Source organism: Bombina bombina, chromosome 1, assembly GCF_027579735.1.
Source record: "Bombina bombina isolate aBomBom1 chromosome 1, aBomBom1.pri, whole genome shotgun sequence".
NCBI classification, from domain to species: domain Eukaryota; kingdom Metazoa; phylum Chordata; class Amphibia; order Anura; family Bombinatoridae; genus Bombina; species Bombina bombina.
The window spans coordinates 132,518,109-132,532,352 of NC_069499.1; the positions used below are offsets into that span (position 1 = coordinate 132,518,109).

At 39.7% G+C, this 14,244-nt stretch overlaps 1 protein-coding gene across 1 annotated transcript in view; it reads right to left on the reverse strand.

Annotated features, from left to right (window-relative positions):
* GCH1 (GTP cyclohydrolase 1) overlaps positions 1 to 14,244 on the reverse strand; it is a 110,086-nt gene that overhangs the window by 17,723 nt on the left and 78,119 nt on the right. Inside the window, exons 2-3 of the mRNA XM_053697605.1 lie at positions 8,164 to 8,273; positions 3,966 to 4,021 (exon numbers count right to left, since the gene is read on the reverse strand). Of these exons, the coding sequence (XP_053553580.1) occupies positions 3,966 to 4,021; positions 8,164 to 8,273 (166 nt within the window). The remainder of the gene's footprint in view (positions 1 to 3,965; positions 4,022 to 8,163; positions 8,274 to 14,244) is intronic.

Below are 14,244 nucleotides of genomic sequence, written 5' to 3' on the forward strand. Positions count from 1 at the left end.
AGGAAAAATAAAAAATCTCAAGCAAATAATCCTCATACAGTGTTTTGTACTTAAGGGATAATGTCACAAGAATGGAATATACCTGCAGGATAAGCATCTTCTGCACAACTACAGATACCACACAGAAATGAACACTGATTTAGACAAACTCTCACACACTACACGCTCCGTGGCCATATTGTTAATGGATTACGTTTCTTTTGCTTAAGAACTGACAGTTTTTAAATGCATATTTGTAATAGAAATAACCTATTTCTGCAGGAATTTGGAGACCTTTGTTATGGATTTATATAAGGAACATTTATATAGTAGTCACTAAACTATAAATGTATGCTACAAAACAATTATTATTATTATTATTATTATTATTAATAATACAGAGCTCTCAATTATCACACATTTTCAAATCTGTCCACTATCCCTTCATTATAAATATCCAGACATGTCCCAAACTTTCCAGATCCTGCCCATGGCATACCCCAACTAGGCCCCTAACCTGCCCGTAATTTGCTTTGACTCCAACAGTGGGCTGACTAGCTCCACCCATGAGGTGAACTGGCTACACCCCCAGCCTTCCAGTGCAGGATACTTACCAGAAAATATTGGGAGCTATGTTACTATTATTATTAAACAAAATAAAGCCATATAAAAAGGAAAGGGGCGGCAGATTAAAAAAAAAACACAACATAGATATCAATATAGAAGCATATCAGTCTGATCCCACCAAGTAAGGTCAGTCCAGCCCCAAAATACCAGGCAATTCTCCTTTGAACAAGGAAAATGACAACTCCAGATGATCATTTCGGCTTCCTATGGGCCATGTCAGTGAGGTGCATCCATATTTCTCTAAGCTTCACTGGGCAAGGAGTCCATGTCTGGTTTCCCCTATCACCCTTAGGGAGACCTCCCCAGGGTCATCATTCAAATGCATACAAAGAGTGAAGCGCTCTACCAGGAACGAGCTACAGCTCAATAGCTTGTTCTATGGAGAGTCACCACCTAGGAGTAGCCTCTTTTAGCCCAGTTCTGCTTTTCACAAAGGAAAACTTTCCTGAAGCATATCAGTCTGATCCCGCAAAGTAAGGTCAGTCCAGTCCCAAAATACCAGGCAATTCTCTTTTGAACAAGGAACATGACAACCCCAGATGATCCTTCTGGCCTCCTATGGGCCTCGTCAGTGAGGTGCAGCTGCAGCTATATTCCTCTAAGCTTCACTGGGCAAGGAGTCCACGTCTGGTTTTCCCTATCACCCTTAGGGAAACCTCCCCAGGGTTATTGTTCAAATGTATACAAAGAGAGAAGTGCTCTACCAGGAACGAACTACAGCTCAATAGCTTGTTCTATAGTGAGTCACCACCTTGGAGCAGCCTCTTTTAGCCCAGTTCTACTTTTCACAAAGGAAAACTTTCCTGAAGCATAGCAGTCTGATCCCGCCAAGTAAGGTCAGTCCATCTCTAAAATACCAGGCAATTCTCCTTTGAACAAGGAACATGACAACCCCAGACGATCGTTTAGGCCTCCTATGGGGCTCGTCAGTGAGGTGCAGCCATATTCCCCTAAGCTTCACTGGGCAAGGAGTCCACATCTGGTTTCCCCTATCACCCTTAGGAAGACCTTCTCAGGGTAATTATTCAAATGCATACAAAGAGAGAAGCGCTCTACCAGGAACGAACAGCAGCTCAATAGCTTGTTCTATGGCAAGTCACCAGCTAGGATCAGCCTTTTTTAGCCCAGTTCTGCTTTTCACAAAAATTGCTACATTTAGACACCAATCAGCAAGTGCTACCCCTCTAAGCTTACAATCCAGCTTTTTAAAATAAAGATACTAAGAGAACAAAGAAAACTTAATAATAGGAGTCAATTAGAAAGTTTCTTAAAATTGCATGCTCTATCTGAATCATGATAGTTTAATTTTGACTAAACTATCCCTTTAAACTTAAAATTTAGAGAAGACTAAGATATGTTAGGAGCTTTAGAGCTTTAGCCATGCTGGTTCTACACAATTATAACATAGCCTCTAGCCTGTGGTAAGTCTACACATAAATGTTTAGTATTCTCACTTATACTTTCCCATTATAGAGCATAAGAGCCCTATTTATCAAATCATGGACGGGCAAAGTGGGCAGCGTGAGGCCTGTGTGTTAAAATCTGGGTTACAGATAATAATTTATAATGGAATTATAGTTCAGATTCATCCTCCCTGGGCAAATTAAGGGAAACATTATGAGGCCCATTTATCAAGCTCCGAAAGGAGCTTGAGGGCCCGTGTTTCTGGCTGGTCTTCAGACTCGCCAGAAACAGAAGTTATGAAGCAGCGGTCTAAAGACCGTTGCTCCATAACCCTGTCCGCCTGCTCAGAGCCGATTCGCCACAACTGCTGAATCGCCACAATTCAACCTGATCAAGTACGATCGGGTTGATTGACACCTCCCTGCTGGCGGCCGATTGGCCGCGAGTCTGCAGGGGGCGGCGTTGCACCAGCAGCTCACAAGAGCTGCTGGTGCAATGCTGAATACGCAGAGCATATTGCTCTCCGCATTCAGCGATGTCTGACATTTGATAATTCGGCCTCAATGTGTGCAATCCTGGCCTACAGCATTTCTAGAGTGACCGTTGCATTAACTATGTTATACATAGGTTTAGCAGGCAGGCACTTTTCAAGCTAGATGTATTATTTTTGTTACCTGTAACTGTGACAAACACATCAAGCACAGGGACCTGGAGGACTATGGATAACTTTGATCAATCTAGTAGAAAAGAATGATTCACTTTCAAATTAAACAGGCTTCCCCTCCAGTGTATATTGACAGACTCCGTATAATAGCATTAGGGAATCATGAGGCATGGCTGAAGGCTACAGGAAAGCTGCCAGTTAGCATCTTGCTCAGGATTTATTACATATAAAGCAGGCCCATACAACTGCACTGCACCCTCAGATTGTTATTTAATATAATGGAAGGTTTGCAGATTTATTATGGGACAATCTGGCTTTCCTTATTGTGTTTGAGGTCTTTGACGTCTCTTATGTAGCCAACCTCTCTTTACCTGTTATAATATAAATATGCATTGCTAGGAGTATAGGGTTTTGGTTATTAAGGGTTCTTCCTTCTTTAGAACATGTGAGGTCAGGTATTGTATTTCTCAAATGCAGCAAATTCTTTACATGTTTACAGTTTACTTAAATAAAAAAAAAATATTTCACCTGGCCCAGGATTGTTGAAAAACTCGAGATTCAGGCAGCAGCAATTACTCACAGTTTTCTAAATCACTAAGTGGAAACCTCATAGAAGAGACTATATTCCTCAGATAGGCAAGTAAAATGCTGCCCCCTACAGCAGCAGCCTCAGATTACACTCCCTGCTAGAGGAACCCCCTAGAAGAAACTGTAATTTGCAGAGGCATACATGCTGTATATCTTCCCCTGCCCTTATACTAGCTATACCACCAACAATTAGCTCCCGTAGCTGTATAATACTTTCGCATTTCTAATATTATAACATTTCTGCTATCCAAAGCACAAATTAATTCCATAATTTAACCCCTTAAAGTCCACGACATGCCCAGTACGTTAATCGCCCTAAGTTATTTTTGGCCTGTAATAGCGCAAATCTCACTGTCAGTAGAAAGACCGCACTAATACAACCTCCCTCCAGCAGGCCTTCCTGTTATAGCTGGGTCTAGCCGCTGGTGACGAGAGCCACGCTATCAAAAACACAAGCCCCATTAAAAGACCAGCGACATGTACAGGGTACTTTGTTGGTCATTAAGAGGTTAACATAAATGTATTTAATGATATTTTGTGTAATAAATATGGACATTTTTTAACATTCGCTAATTTGAGCCGAATGCTGGCTAAAAATATTAGCCGGGTGGTCAAAAAAATAAGCCAGGTGGTGCACCCATTAAAAAGGTCCAGGTGAGAACACTGAAAATAATTATAAGTATAGCAATGTTTCATTACTTACCTTGCAAGCTTGCTGAGACCGAGCACTTGTTTGTTTGGAAGATAGCCTATGTGTACCTGCAAAATTAAAATAGGTGAATAGGGTCACACAGTTTGTATAATATACATGCACAGTTACAGTAAGGATGAGAGTAGCACTAATGGCTGCTCTTTCATTTAAATAAACAAAGCAGGATGAGCCCATTAAACAATATTATCATAGGGCGTGCAGTTATCATCTGGCAAGCGCATGCTACACAGCAGAATACTTTATGTTAGCATTTATTGCCTGAAGATCCCATAAAATGGTCCATAGAAAGAAGCAGTCTCTGCTTGGCTGAGGATGGTACTCATGGAGGATTTATCATTTTTTTATTTCTTCATGTTGCTTCAAACATTGTTGCAAACATTGCTGTCAGAGTGATCAATACAGGTACACCTTCCTGGGCCTACCTAGGTTTACTCTCCAGCTAAAGGTACCAAGATAACAAAGCAAATTTGTTAACAGAAGTAATGCTCTGTCTGAACCATGAATGTGTAATTTTGACTTTACAGTACTGCAAGTGCTGCATTGTAATGGGAATTTTAAAAATCATTTGTTAAAATAGTTTATATGGTTTGGGAAATTAAGAGCAACTCAGGCATACACCTCTTGAAAAGCTTCTGAAATCCAGGTCCCTGGTCTCCTTTATTATGGTCAAATAGGTAAAGATTTAAATTAATCTGTGACCTGAGCTAATCAGTCACTGTGTAGAATGTCCTTACACTTAAGTATGATGGAGGACCTCCAGCCTCTCTGGAGGAAGAAGAACTAAAATAATATGCTGGGGTATTTGGCAGAAAAGCAGACATAATAAATAATGACTGAATATTGTAATTTTTTGTTTAATTTTTCTTAAAGGTTCTCTTGGTATCTTTTGTAAGAATATTATCCATTTGCAAGAACACTAGAGGGCAGCACTGATTCCTGCCATGTAGTGCTCTAGATGCCTAGCTAGGTATCTCTTCAACAAAGAATATCACGAGAATGAAACAAATTGTATAATAGCAGTAAATTGGAAACTTTATTTTAAAAGTGTCTGCCCTGTCTAAATCACAAAATAATTTTCTTGGGTTTCATATCCCTTTAATTAAACATTTTAAAGGTCATGAAGCTCAAACATTTTATTTGAGTCATTCATTTTGATTTGTGATTCAGACAGATTATTCAATTTTTAAGAAAGTTTTTAATTTACTTCTATTATCAAATTTGCTTTGTTCGCAAGGTATTCTTTGTTGAAAATCATACCTAGGTAGGCTCAGAGACAGCAATACACTACCAAGAGCTAGCTGCTTATTGGTGGCTGCATATATATGCATCTTGTCACAGGCTCACTCAATGTGCTCAGCTAGCTCACAGTAGTGCATTGCTGCTTCTTCAAGAAAAGATTCCTAAAGAATGAAGAAAATTTGATAATAGAAGTAAATTTGGAAGTTATTTAAAATTGTATGCTATATATGAATCATGAAAGAAAAAAATGTTTTTTATGCCCCTTTAGCGCATTTGCTGCCATAAAAGTTAAAGCTGTAATGTAACAAAATACAAAATTACAAAGCACAGTATTTTATGTTGGTCAAATAAAATCATATGCGCTCCCTTGCTAGAAAATGTCACAATACATTTCAAGAGATCCATCCCAGACACAGACCGCAGAGGAAGTCATCTGTAAATGTATTGAAGCATTTGTTTTGCAAGAATTATTAGATCTTCAGTTTTGCGCCTGTCAATAAAAAGACTATGCCTATGAAGAAAATCGCCCTTTTAAAAAAGGGACCTTAAACACATCGAGATGGTAATATAAAATGATAAATCGTAAATATATTTTAAAAAACTGCAATATACTTTCATTATTTATTTTGTCCCCTTTTCCTGTAATCCCATTCTAAAATTGTGAGCTTTTCAGTTCCTGTTTGAAATGGAAGAGCAGAACACTGTTATATTCCACACAGTCATTGGCTGCACACTTGAGTGACCTATTTATAACTGTCTCTAATTTGCCACAGCAGAAAAAGTAACCTAAGTTACAACATGGCAGCTCCCATTGTTTTATAGACACTAAAACTTTACACTTATTTTGTCACTACTTAAACAACTAATGAAGCGTTAAAAAAAAAAATCTTCATGTTGCATGGATGCATCATTCTATCTAGAATTTTTTAGTGTTTAATGTCCCTTTAATACTCCTGTGTTCCAGAATATGGCACACAAGTCTAGCTAGGCTTATTGATAAGGTCCATATAAAAAAATGTTTAATTGGGTAATGAAGATCCAGCATGGTCTATTTTATGGAACATTTTTGCTAAGAGTCAAATGAATATTAGACACAAAATACATTTTATAAGCGCTTAGTACTGAGGTTATTCTCTAGTCATGAGTGCCGCCATGTTGAAATCTAGCTTTCACTACATTCCAGTGCTGACCTGTTTGCACATGCGCAGCGCCTCTCCTCAAATACCTGCATTTCTCAGATTCTGGAGCAGTGCTGGGCCATCAACAAATATAAATACAGAAGCACCTAACACAATATTGCCAGCTTGTAGAGCATCGCAATGGTCAGTTGGGAGCTTCCTCCCAATTCGCCACATTCCATATACTGACTTGAGAATCTGTATGGATATCATTTCTAGAGTACCTGTATGATGGGTCTGCTTGAAATTTCACACACATATAAAGTTGACTGGACCTTTGCTACAGAAAGCGTGCAAGTACTTTACTAGGAGCAGAGCTCCAGTCATCCATCCTGACCGTAAGAAGAAACGGTACAACTAAATCAGATGGGAAGGAGGTATATTGGCAAAGGGGTTTATACAGTAGCCACAAGACTTTATGCTCACCACTTCTGATATATAGTTCTGCTCAAGTGGCTATTCTAATCATTTAAAGGGACACAAAACCCACATTTTTATATTTTTTTCTTCGTTTTCTTGCTATCTTTATTTGAAAAAGCAGGAATGTAAGCATAGGAGACTACCAATTGTTGGTTAAATGTAGCCACCAATCAGCAAGGGCTACCCAGGTGCTGAACCAAAAGTGGACTGGCTCCTAAGCTTTACATTCCTGCTTTTTTAAATAAAGATAGCAAGAGAACAATTAAAAAATTATAATAGGAGTAAGTTAGAAAGTTGCTTAAAAATGCCTGCTCTATGTGAATCATGACATAAAAAAAATGGGTTTTGTGTCTTTGTCATTTTGTTTAGTTGTATTTATAGAAATACACATTTAAACAGCAACATTTTAATGTATTATTTGTTTCTAATTTAAATCATCTGGCTGATCTAGTGGCCTTATCTCTAGTTACTGCTCAATTTAATTAATTGAATGACATTTCAAAGTTTCCAATAATGTACATTCAAAAGTACAAGAAAGTCAAGATTAAACATTCATGCAATTTTACAAGACTTTTCAATTTATATTTTATCAAATTTACATGGTTCTCTTGTTATCTTTTGTAGCAAAATATACCTAGGTAGGTTTAGGAGCAGAAACGCATTACTGGGAGCTAGCAGGTGGCTACACACATATGGCTTTGGTTGGGTCTGGTCCATGTTGGTGAGAGGTTTTGGCATTCTGGGGAATGTTTGGACTACTATACCATTTTGCATTCTGAGGGAGGGTCCTGTGATCCACACAATCCCCACTTATAAGTGCACAGTCATTCCCTGTACTGCTAATTTAGATTCCCGACTGCCTCAGGCCACAAGACTCCACCCCCAACGCTTACATCCCTGGACGCAGAAATTAAATGTTGAGAGTTATGACAGATAATCATCCCTTAAACAACTTGTAGCTATTGTTTAATATTCTGACAGAAAAAAGTGGTCAATCCTGCAGTTTAGTTAAACATATATATAAGAAAATAGATGGGATATATTATAGATATAATGCATTTTTTTAAAAAAAAAGGTAATCAATGTTATGCTCTGAAGGTGAAACACTGATTAAGTAGCTTGTAGATGAAAAGAAAAACAAACTCCTGGCAAAATTGTAGCTGGTTCATACTTGTAATTATTTCTAATCCTCTCTAGATAGGCAGAAGGTTTTGCTTATCGTGTGACAAAACCAAGGATGATCATTACTATTTACTTACAAAATTATATATTGATAATGAGTGAACAAAGATGCTCTGAAAACTGCAACAATGAAGCCAGGAAAATATAGATAATCAGACAGAATACATTACCTTTCCAATGAAGGGAACCAGATGATGCTCACACATTGAAAACATGTCAATGTCTTTCACAATCACCATTTCATCGTGGTCCTCATCAAATATGGCGTCATTAAGCACATCTGGAATAAAATATCTGCATTAGTGAATGGTAACAGGTTTTGTCATTTCAAATGGCACATTTTATAAACAATAAAATAGTGATATGAGGTTAGTTTAAACAGCTTGAAAAAGCTGAAACCTTTCAGCGAAACATATGTCGAAGTGGAGTGTCAGAAACGGACAAGTCACAATAAGGGGTATAAACTTTGATGCGGCAATGGCTTTTCACATACTGTGTTTGAATGTGGTCCTGCTTGAAAGGAATAATATACACAACGTGTGTTGTAATTGCCCAGGCTGTATACCCTTAGTCACAAGTAAAAGAAGAAAAAAACTCCGCTCATAAAGTGAAACTTGACTTTTATAACTCATTTAAAAAGATGACAGCAGCCAACCAAAAAGTACAAAAGGATGGAATGAGCAGCACAGTTGACTTACGCGTTTCGGTGTTCAGCCGTATTCATAGTCTAATATAACTTTAGTGACATATATCTTTATATTGTTTTTAATAAATTGTTATTTGTATGCTGTGAACAGGGAGGTTATCTTTATAGGGCGCTTATACTAGAGCAGGTTATAGCTTTTCAACACGTGAGTAGGATTGACTCAAGTGTGGGATCTGTGCACGTACAGGGAGTGCAGAATTATTAGGCAAGTTGTATTTTTGAGGATTAATTTTATTATTGAACAACAACCATGTTCTCAATGAACCCAAAAAACTCATTAATATCAAAGCTGAATAGTTTTGGAAGTAGTTTTTAGTTTGTTTTTAGTTATAGCTATTTTAGGGGGGTATCTGTGTGTGCAGGTGACTATTACTGTGCATAATTATTAGGCAACTTAACAAAAAACAAATATATACCCATTTCAATTATTTATTTTTACCAGTGAAACCAATATAACATCTCAACATTCACAAATATACATTTCTGACATTCAAAAACAAAACAAAAACAAATCAGTGACCAATATAGCCACCTTTCTTTGCAAGGACACTCAAAAGCCTGCCATCCATGGATTCTGTCAGTGTTTTGATCTGTTCACCATCAACATTGCGTGCAGCAGCAACCACAGCCTCCCAGACACTGTTCAGAGAGGTGTACTGTTTTCCCTCCTTGTAAATCTCACATTTGATGATGGACCACTGGTTCTCAATGGGGTTCAGATCAGGTGAACAAAGAGGCCATGTCATTAGATTTTCTTCTTTTATACCCTTTCTTGCCAGCCACGCTGTGGAGTACTTGGACGCGTGTGATGGAGCATTGTCCTGCATGAAAATCATGTTTTTCTTGAAGGATGCAGACTTCTTCCTGTACCACTGCTTGAAGAAGGTGTCTTCCAGAAACTGGCAGTAGGACTGGGAGTTGAGCTTGACTCCATCCTCAACCCGAAAAGGCCCCACAAGCTCATCTTTGATGATACCAGCCCAAACCAGTACTCCACCTCCACCTTGCTGGCGTCTGAGTCGGACTGGAGCTCTCTGCCCTTTACCAATCCAGCCACGGGCCCATCCATCTGGTCCATCAAGACTCACTCTCATTTCATCAGTCCATAAAACCTTAGAAAAATCAGTCTTGAGATATTTCTTGGCCCAGTCTTGACGTTTCAGCTTGTGTGTCTTGTTCAGTGGTGGTCGTCTTTCAGCCTTTCTTACCTTGGCCATGTCTCTGAGTATTGCACACCTTGTGCTTTTGGGCACTCCAGTGATGTTGCAGCTCTGAAATATGGCCAAACTGGTGGCAAGTGGCATCTTGGCAGCTGCACGCTTGACTTTTCTCAGTTCATGGGCAGTTATTTTGCGCCTTGGTTTTTCCACACGCTTCTTGCGACCCTGTTGACTATTTTGAATGAAATGCTTGATTGTTCGATGATCACGCTTCAGAAGCTTTGCAATTTTAAGAGTGCTGCATCCCTCTGCAAGATATCTCACTATTTTTGACTTTTCTGAGCCTGTCAAGTCCTTCTTTTGACCCATTTTGCCAAAGGAAAGGAAGTTGCCTAATAATTATGCACACCTGATATAGGGTGTTGATGTCATTAGACCACACCCCTTCTCATTACAGAGATGCACATCACCTAATATGCTTAATTGGTAGTAGGCTTTCGAGCCTATACAGCTTGGAGTAAGACAACATGCATAAAGAGGATGATGTGGTCAAAATACTCATTTGCCTAATAATTCTGCACTCCCTGTATGTTTTATACTGTTTTACGCTATGGCTGCTCTTTCTTTTGAGGATCTCTGCTGAGGAACGCTAAAAATAAAGACCGTCTTTCTCTTTAAACCAGAGGACTAATAGTCGGTATTGGATAATTCAGTTAATACAACCTTATTATCACTTTATTACGTTTTTGTGTTTTTCACCATTGTGACACTTTTTTTTTTTTAACAAATTATAGATGGTCCTGCAGCACACACATTGCTGTACCCCGGTTTCATAAGAACGGCACATCCATTGCCGCAATTGTAAAATAGAACATTTCCAACTAAAAGAATTTGAGTTATTTTGCAGACCATACAGGAGTTGCTATTTTTTTCTGAATGTAATTTGGTGCAGGTGTAAAAAGCATCTGGAAAAAATACTCCTACTGTTTGTTACTGAAACAGATTTGTTTGTAGTTAAAGGGAAATTGTAATGTAATAATAAAACTAGGTATTACATTTAGATTGAGCAAACATGAAAAACTAAGAAAATACATTTTTCTAGTTATCTCATGGGTGTTTTCACAGAGATATGAGAGGCCAATATGACTAAGTAAAACAGGGAGACTAACTCATTCAGTATTAATGATGGCTGACAAATATATTTAAACACAGATTTTTTTTCCCACTTAACAAATAATATCAATTTCTGAAAGTAATTAACAGTTTATGTAATTTAGTATAATTTTATTATTATTGTTTTTTTAAAAAACTTACAAACACTAATTACAATCATAAACGCAACATGAATTAAGAATGGGCAAAATAGGGGCATGAAAGTCAAAATTAAAAACAAGAATTAGCAATTTACTTCTATTATCAAATCTGCTTTGTTCTTTTGGTATCCTTTGTTGAGGTATACCCAGAAGCAGCAATGCACTTCTGGGATCTACCTGTTGATTGGTAGCCATGCACATGTGCCTCTTGTCATTGGTTCTCTGCATGTCTTCAGCCAGCTGTCAGCAGAACATTTCTACCCTGGAGTTTACTTTAACTATGTGTTTAACCTCTTTGCAGTGGTTAAACACATAATTATATGCAAACAAAATATATAATAATACATTTCTCTTTTATGTTCCTTTAAACACAGAAAAAAAGATAACTGAGCAGCCACGATATGATAAACAGGTCAACGAGCGGTTTTAAGTGGTCAAGGATGTTGAACTAGATAAAGCCCAAAAAATTATTTTAAACAAAATCTGACAGGTTTTTGTTGTGCATAGTTAAAAAAATCAAATGAAAACTTAAATTATGCTTACCTGATAATGTTTTTTTCTTCAGATGGAAAAAGTCCACAGTTGCATTCATTACTTTTGGGGAAATAAGAACCTGGCCACCAGGAGGAGGCAAAGACACCCCAGCCAAAGGCTTAAATACTCCTCCCACTTCCCTCATCCCCCAGTCATTCTGCCGAGGAACAAGGAACAGTAGAAGAAATATCAGGGTGAAAAGGTGCCAGAAGAATAAAAAATAAGAGATGCCCCACAGAAAAAATACGGGTGGGGAGCTGTGGACTCTTTCCATCTGAAGAAAAGAAAATTATCAGGTAAGCATAATTTAAGTTTTTCTTCATAAATGGAAAGAGTCCACAGCTGCATTCATTACTTTTGGGAAAACAATACCAAAGCTATAGAGGACACTGAATGCAAAAACGGGAGGGTACAATAGGCGGCCCATTCTGAGGGCACCAGGCCTGAAAAACCACAACCCAACCAAAACTGGCTTCATCGGAGCCAGGCAAAAAAACTAGAAGGAAAAGGCCCCAAGGACACTGACCCGCAGATAGTCCGAAAGCCTAACTAGAGACCGCAAGCAGACTCACTGAGCCAACACTCCTCCAGGAGAACTGTCGCCCAGCAGTCGGTCCTCACACAACCCTTACTAGTACAGTACCAAAATCCCCAAAAGTGATAGAACAAAGGTAAGCCAAAGGGATACCCAAAAGGTACAGCAAAATCCATAAAGGAAAGACCCCCTTCAAAGGAAGGCCAAATCCACAGAGACTCGAATGGATCCCGAGAACAACAGGAGACGACGCCCCATCCACAAGGAGCAATCAGCATCATCAAGGAGAAGAAACAGCTCCCAAACATCGTGCAACAGCACCGAAAAAGACAGCTGAAGACAAAGTCCTCAAAACGTCAGAACTCAGAGACTGAGCAAACAGAAATAACAAGTAGCAAACTCAGAGAATAAACATATGAGTCTAGTAACACGCTGCTATTCGTAGGAAGACACAGAGAAAACACTATCCGTAAGGAAGAAGCGGCCGCACAAAATAGCAGACTGTCCAACCTCCAAGACAGAGGACACTCTCCAGGAAATCCAGGCCGCCAAGCCTACTCACAGATCTTAAAGTGGGAGAGGCACAGAACCTCTAAAACAAAAGGTCCACTGTCACCCCCAAGACCTGAGGATGAACAACAGATTTCAGATCCTACACCTAGCTGGACCAGTCCAAGCAATGGCAGATCTGAAAGCAAGGGAACAGAAAGGAACCCCAAGACCGGCCCCCAAAAGGGCGGAAGAATGGACACAGCCACTTCAACCTAAGACAATCAAACAGGCATTAGACCCAAAGAGATCTAGCAAAGCCACCTGAATAAGTCTCAAAGTGGAACCAGCAGCTCCCCAGATGTAAAGGAACAACTCAAAGAGCAGACCAATCCCCGAACCACATAAAGCATCTGTTTCAACCTCCCGAACACAGGAGAGGCCCCTAAAAAAGGAACCACACCTCCGTAAGGAGAACGAGCCCACTGAAGAGGAGAGCGTCGATAACACCTGCCCAAAAGACAGGAAGACATAGGAAGAACCGATGGGACACAAGGCCACGTCACTGACGAACACGGAAAGAACCCCTTAAAACACCATCGTGCTAACACACATACCAGGCGCAAAAGTGACAGCTGAGCAACCACAAACCTTCCGTTTGCTAGGCAGGAAAGCCCACCATCAGGTCACGTCAGTTGGCTGTCCCAAGGGAACCGTATCGTCTGGCACAAGCCCCAAGGAGCCCCGGCTTTCAGTAAATCTGGCCAAGTTGTAGAACAGAACAGCCAGAACAGGGGCTAAGCCCAAGTACCCCGGAAACTGGAACCCCCCCGGCCAATCCTAGGATCATAAGGTCCAGTAACATCCCACAGCGGGATCCACAAAGAGAAAACGCTGAGTAAAACCCTTGACAACCGGAAGATCAGGACAAGAAGCCCGGGCTCCACAAATGTTTAAATTAAACAATCTTCCAAGAACATAAATTCCTCGTCTGATATATATAAAAAAAAAAATCAGACCTCCCAGGGAAAAAAAATCCAGAATAACCCAGATAACAAGCAAAAAGCCCTTGCAAATCCCGACCCAAAGGGAAGAGACCACCCCTTGCAGGAGCCCAACACTACAAAGAGCCAGGGCCATAAAAGGACACTAGAGCTAACAGGAGTCCAAGCCACCTTAACATGACTGTGCTTGAAAGTGCGACTAATCCCCTAAGGGACACAGGGCGCTGCTCATTATAACAACCTCGAAAGGAGGTAAGGCTGAGAAGACCTCGCCGGGTATCGAACTAGCAACCCTTGCATTGCTACAGTACAGAGTAGCCACAGAGCATTAGTATGTTGAGCTAGTTGTCCAACTAGCCACGAGCTCCAGACACAAGGGGAACAGTGAGGACAAGTCACCCAAACAGAGCAATATCAAGCCTCCACATCACCTCAGATTCGAAGTCAGAGGACAGTAAAAATCGGTTTAGATGCCACCTGGACGGCAATACCTGAACAATATGAGTGGAA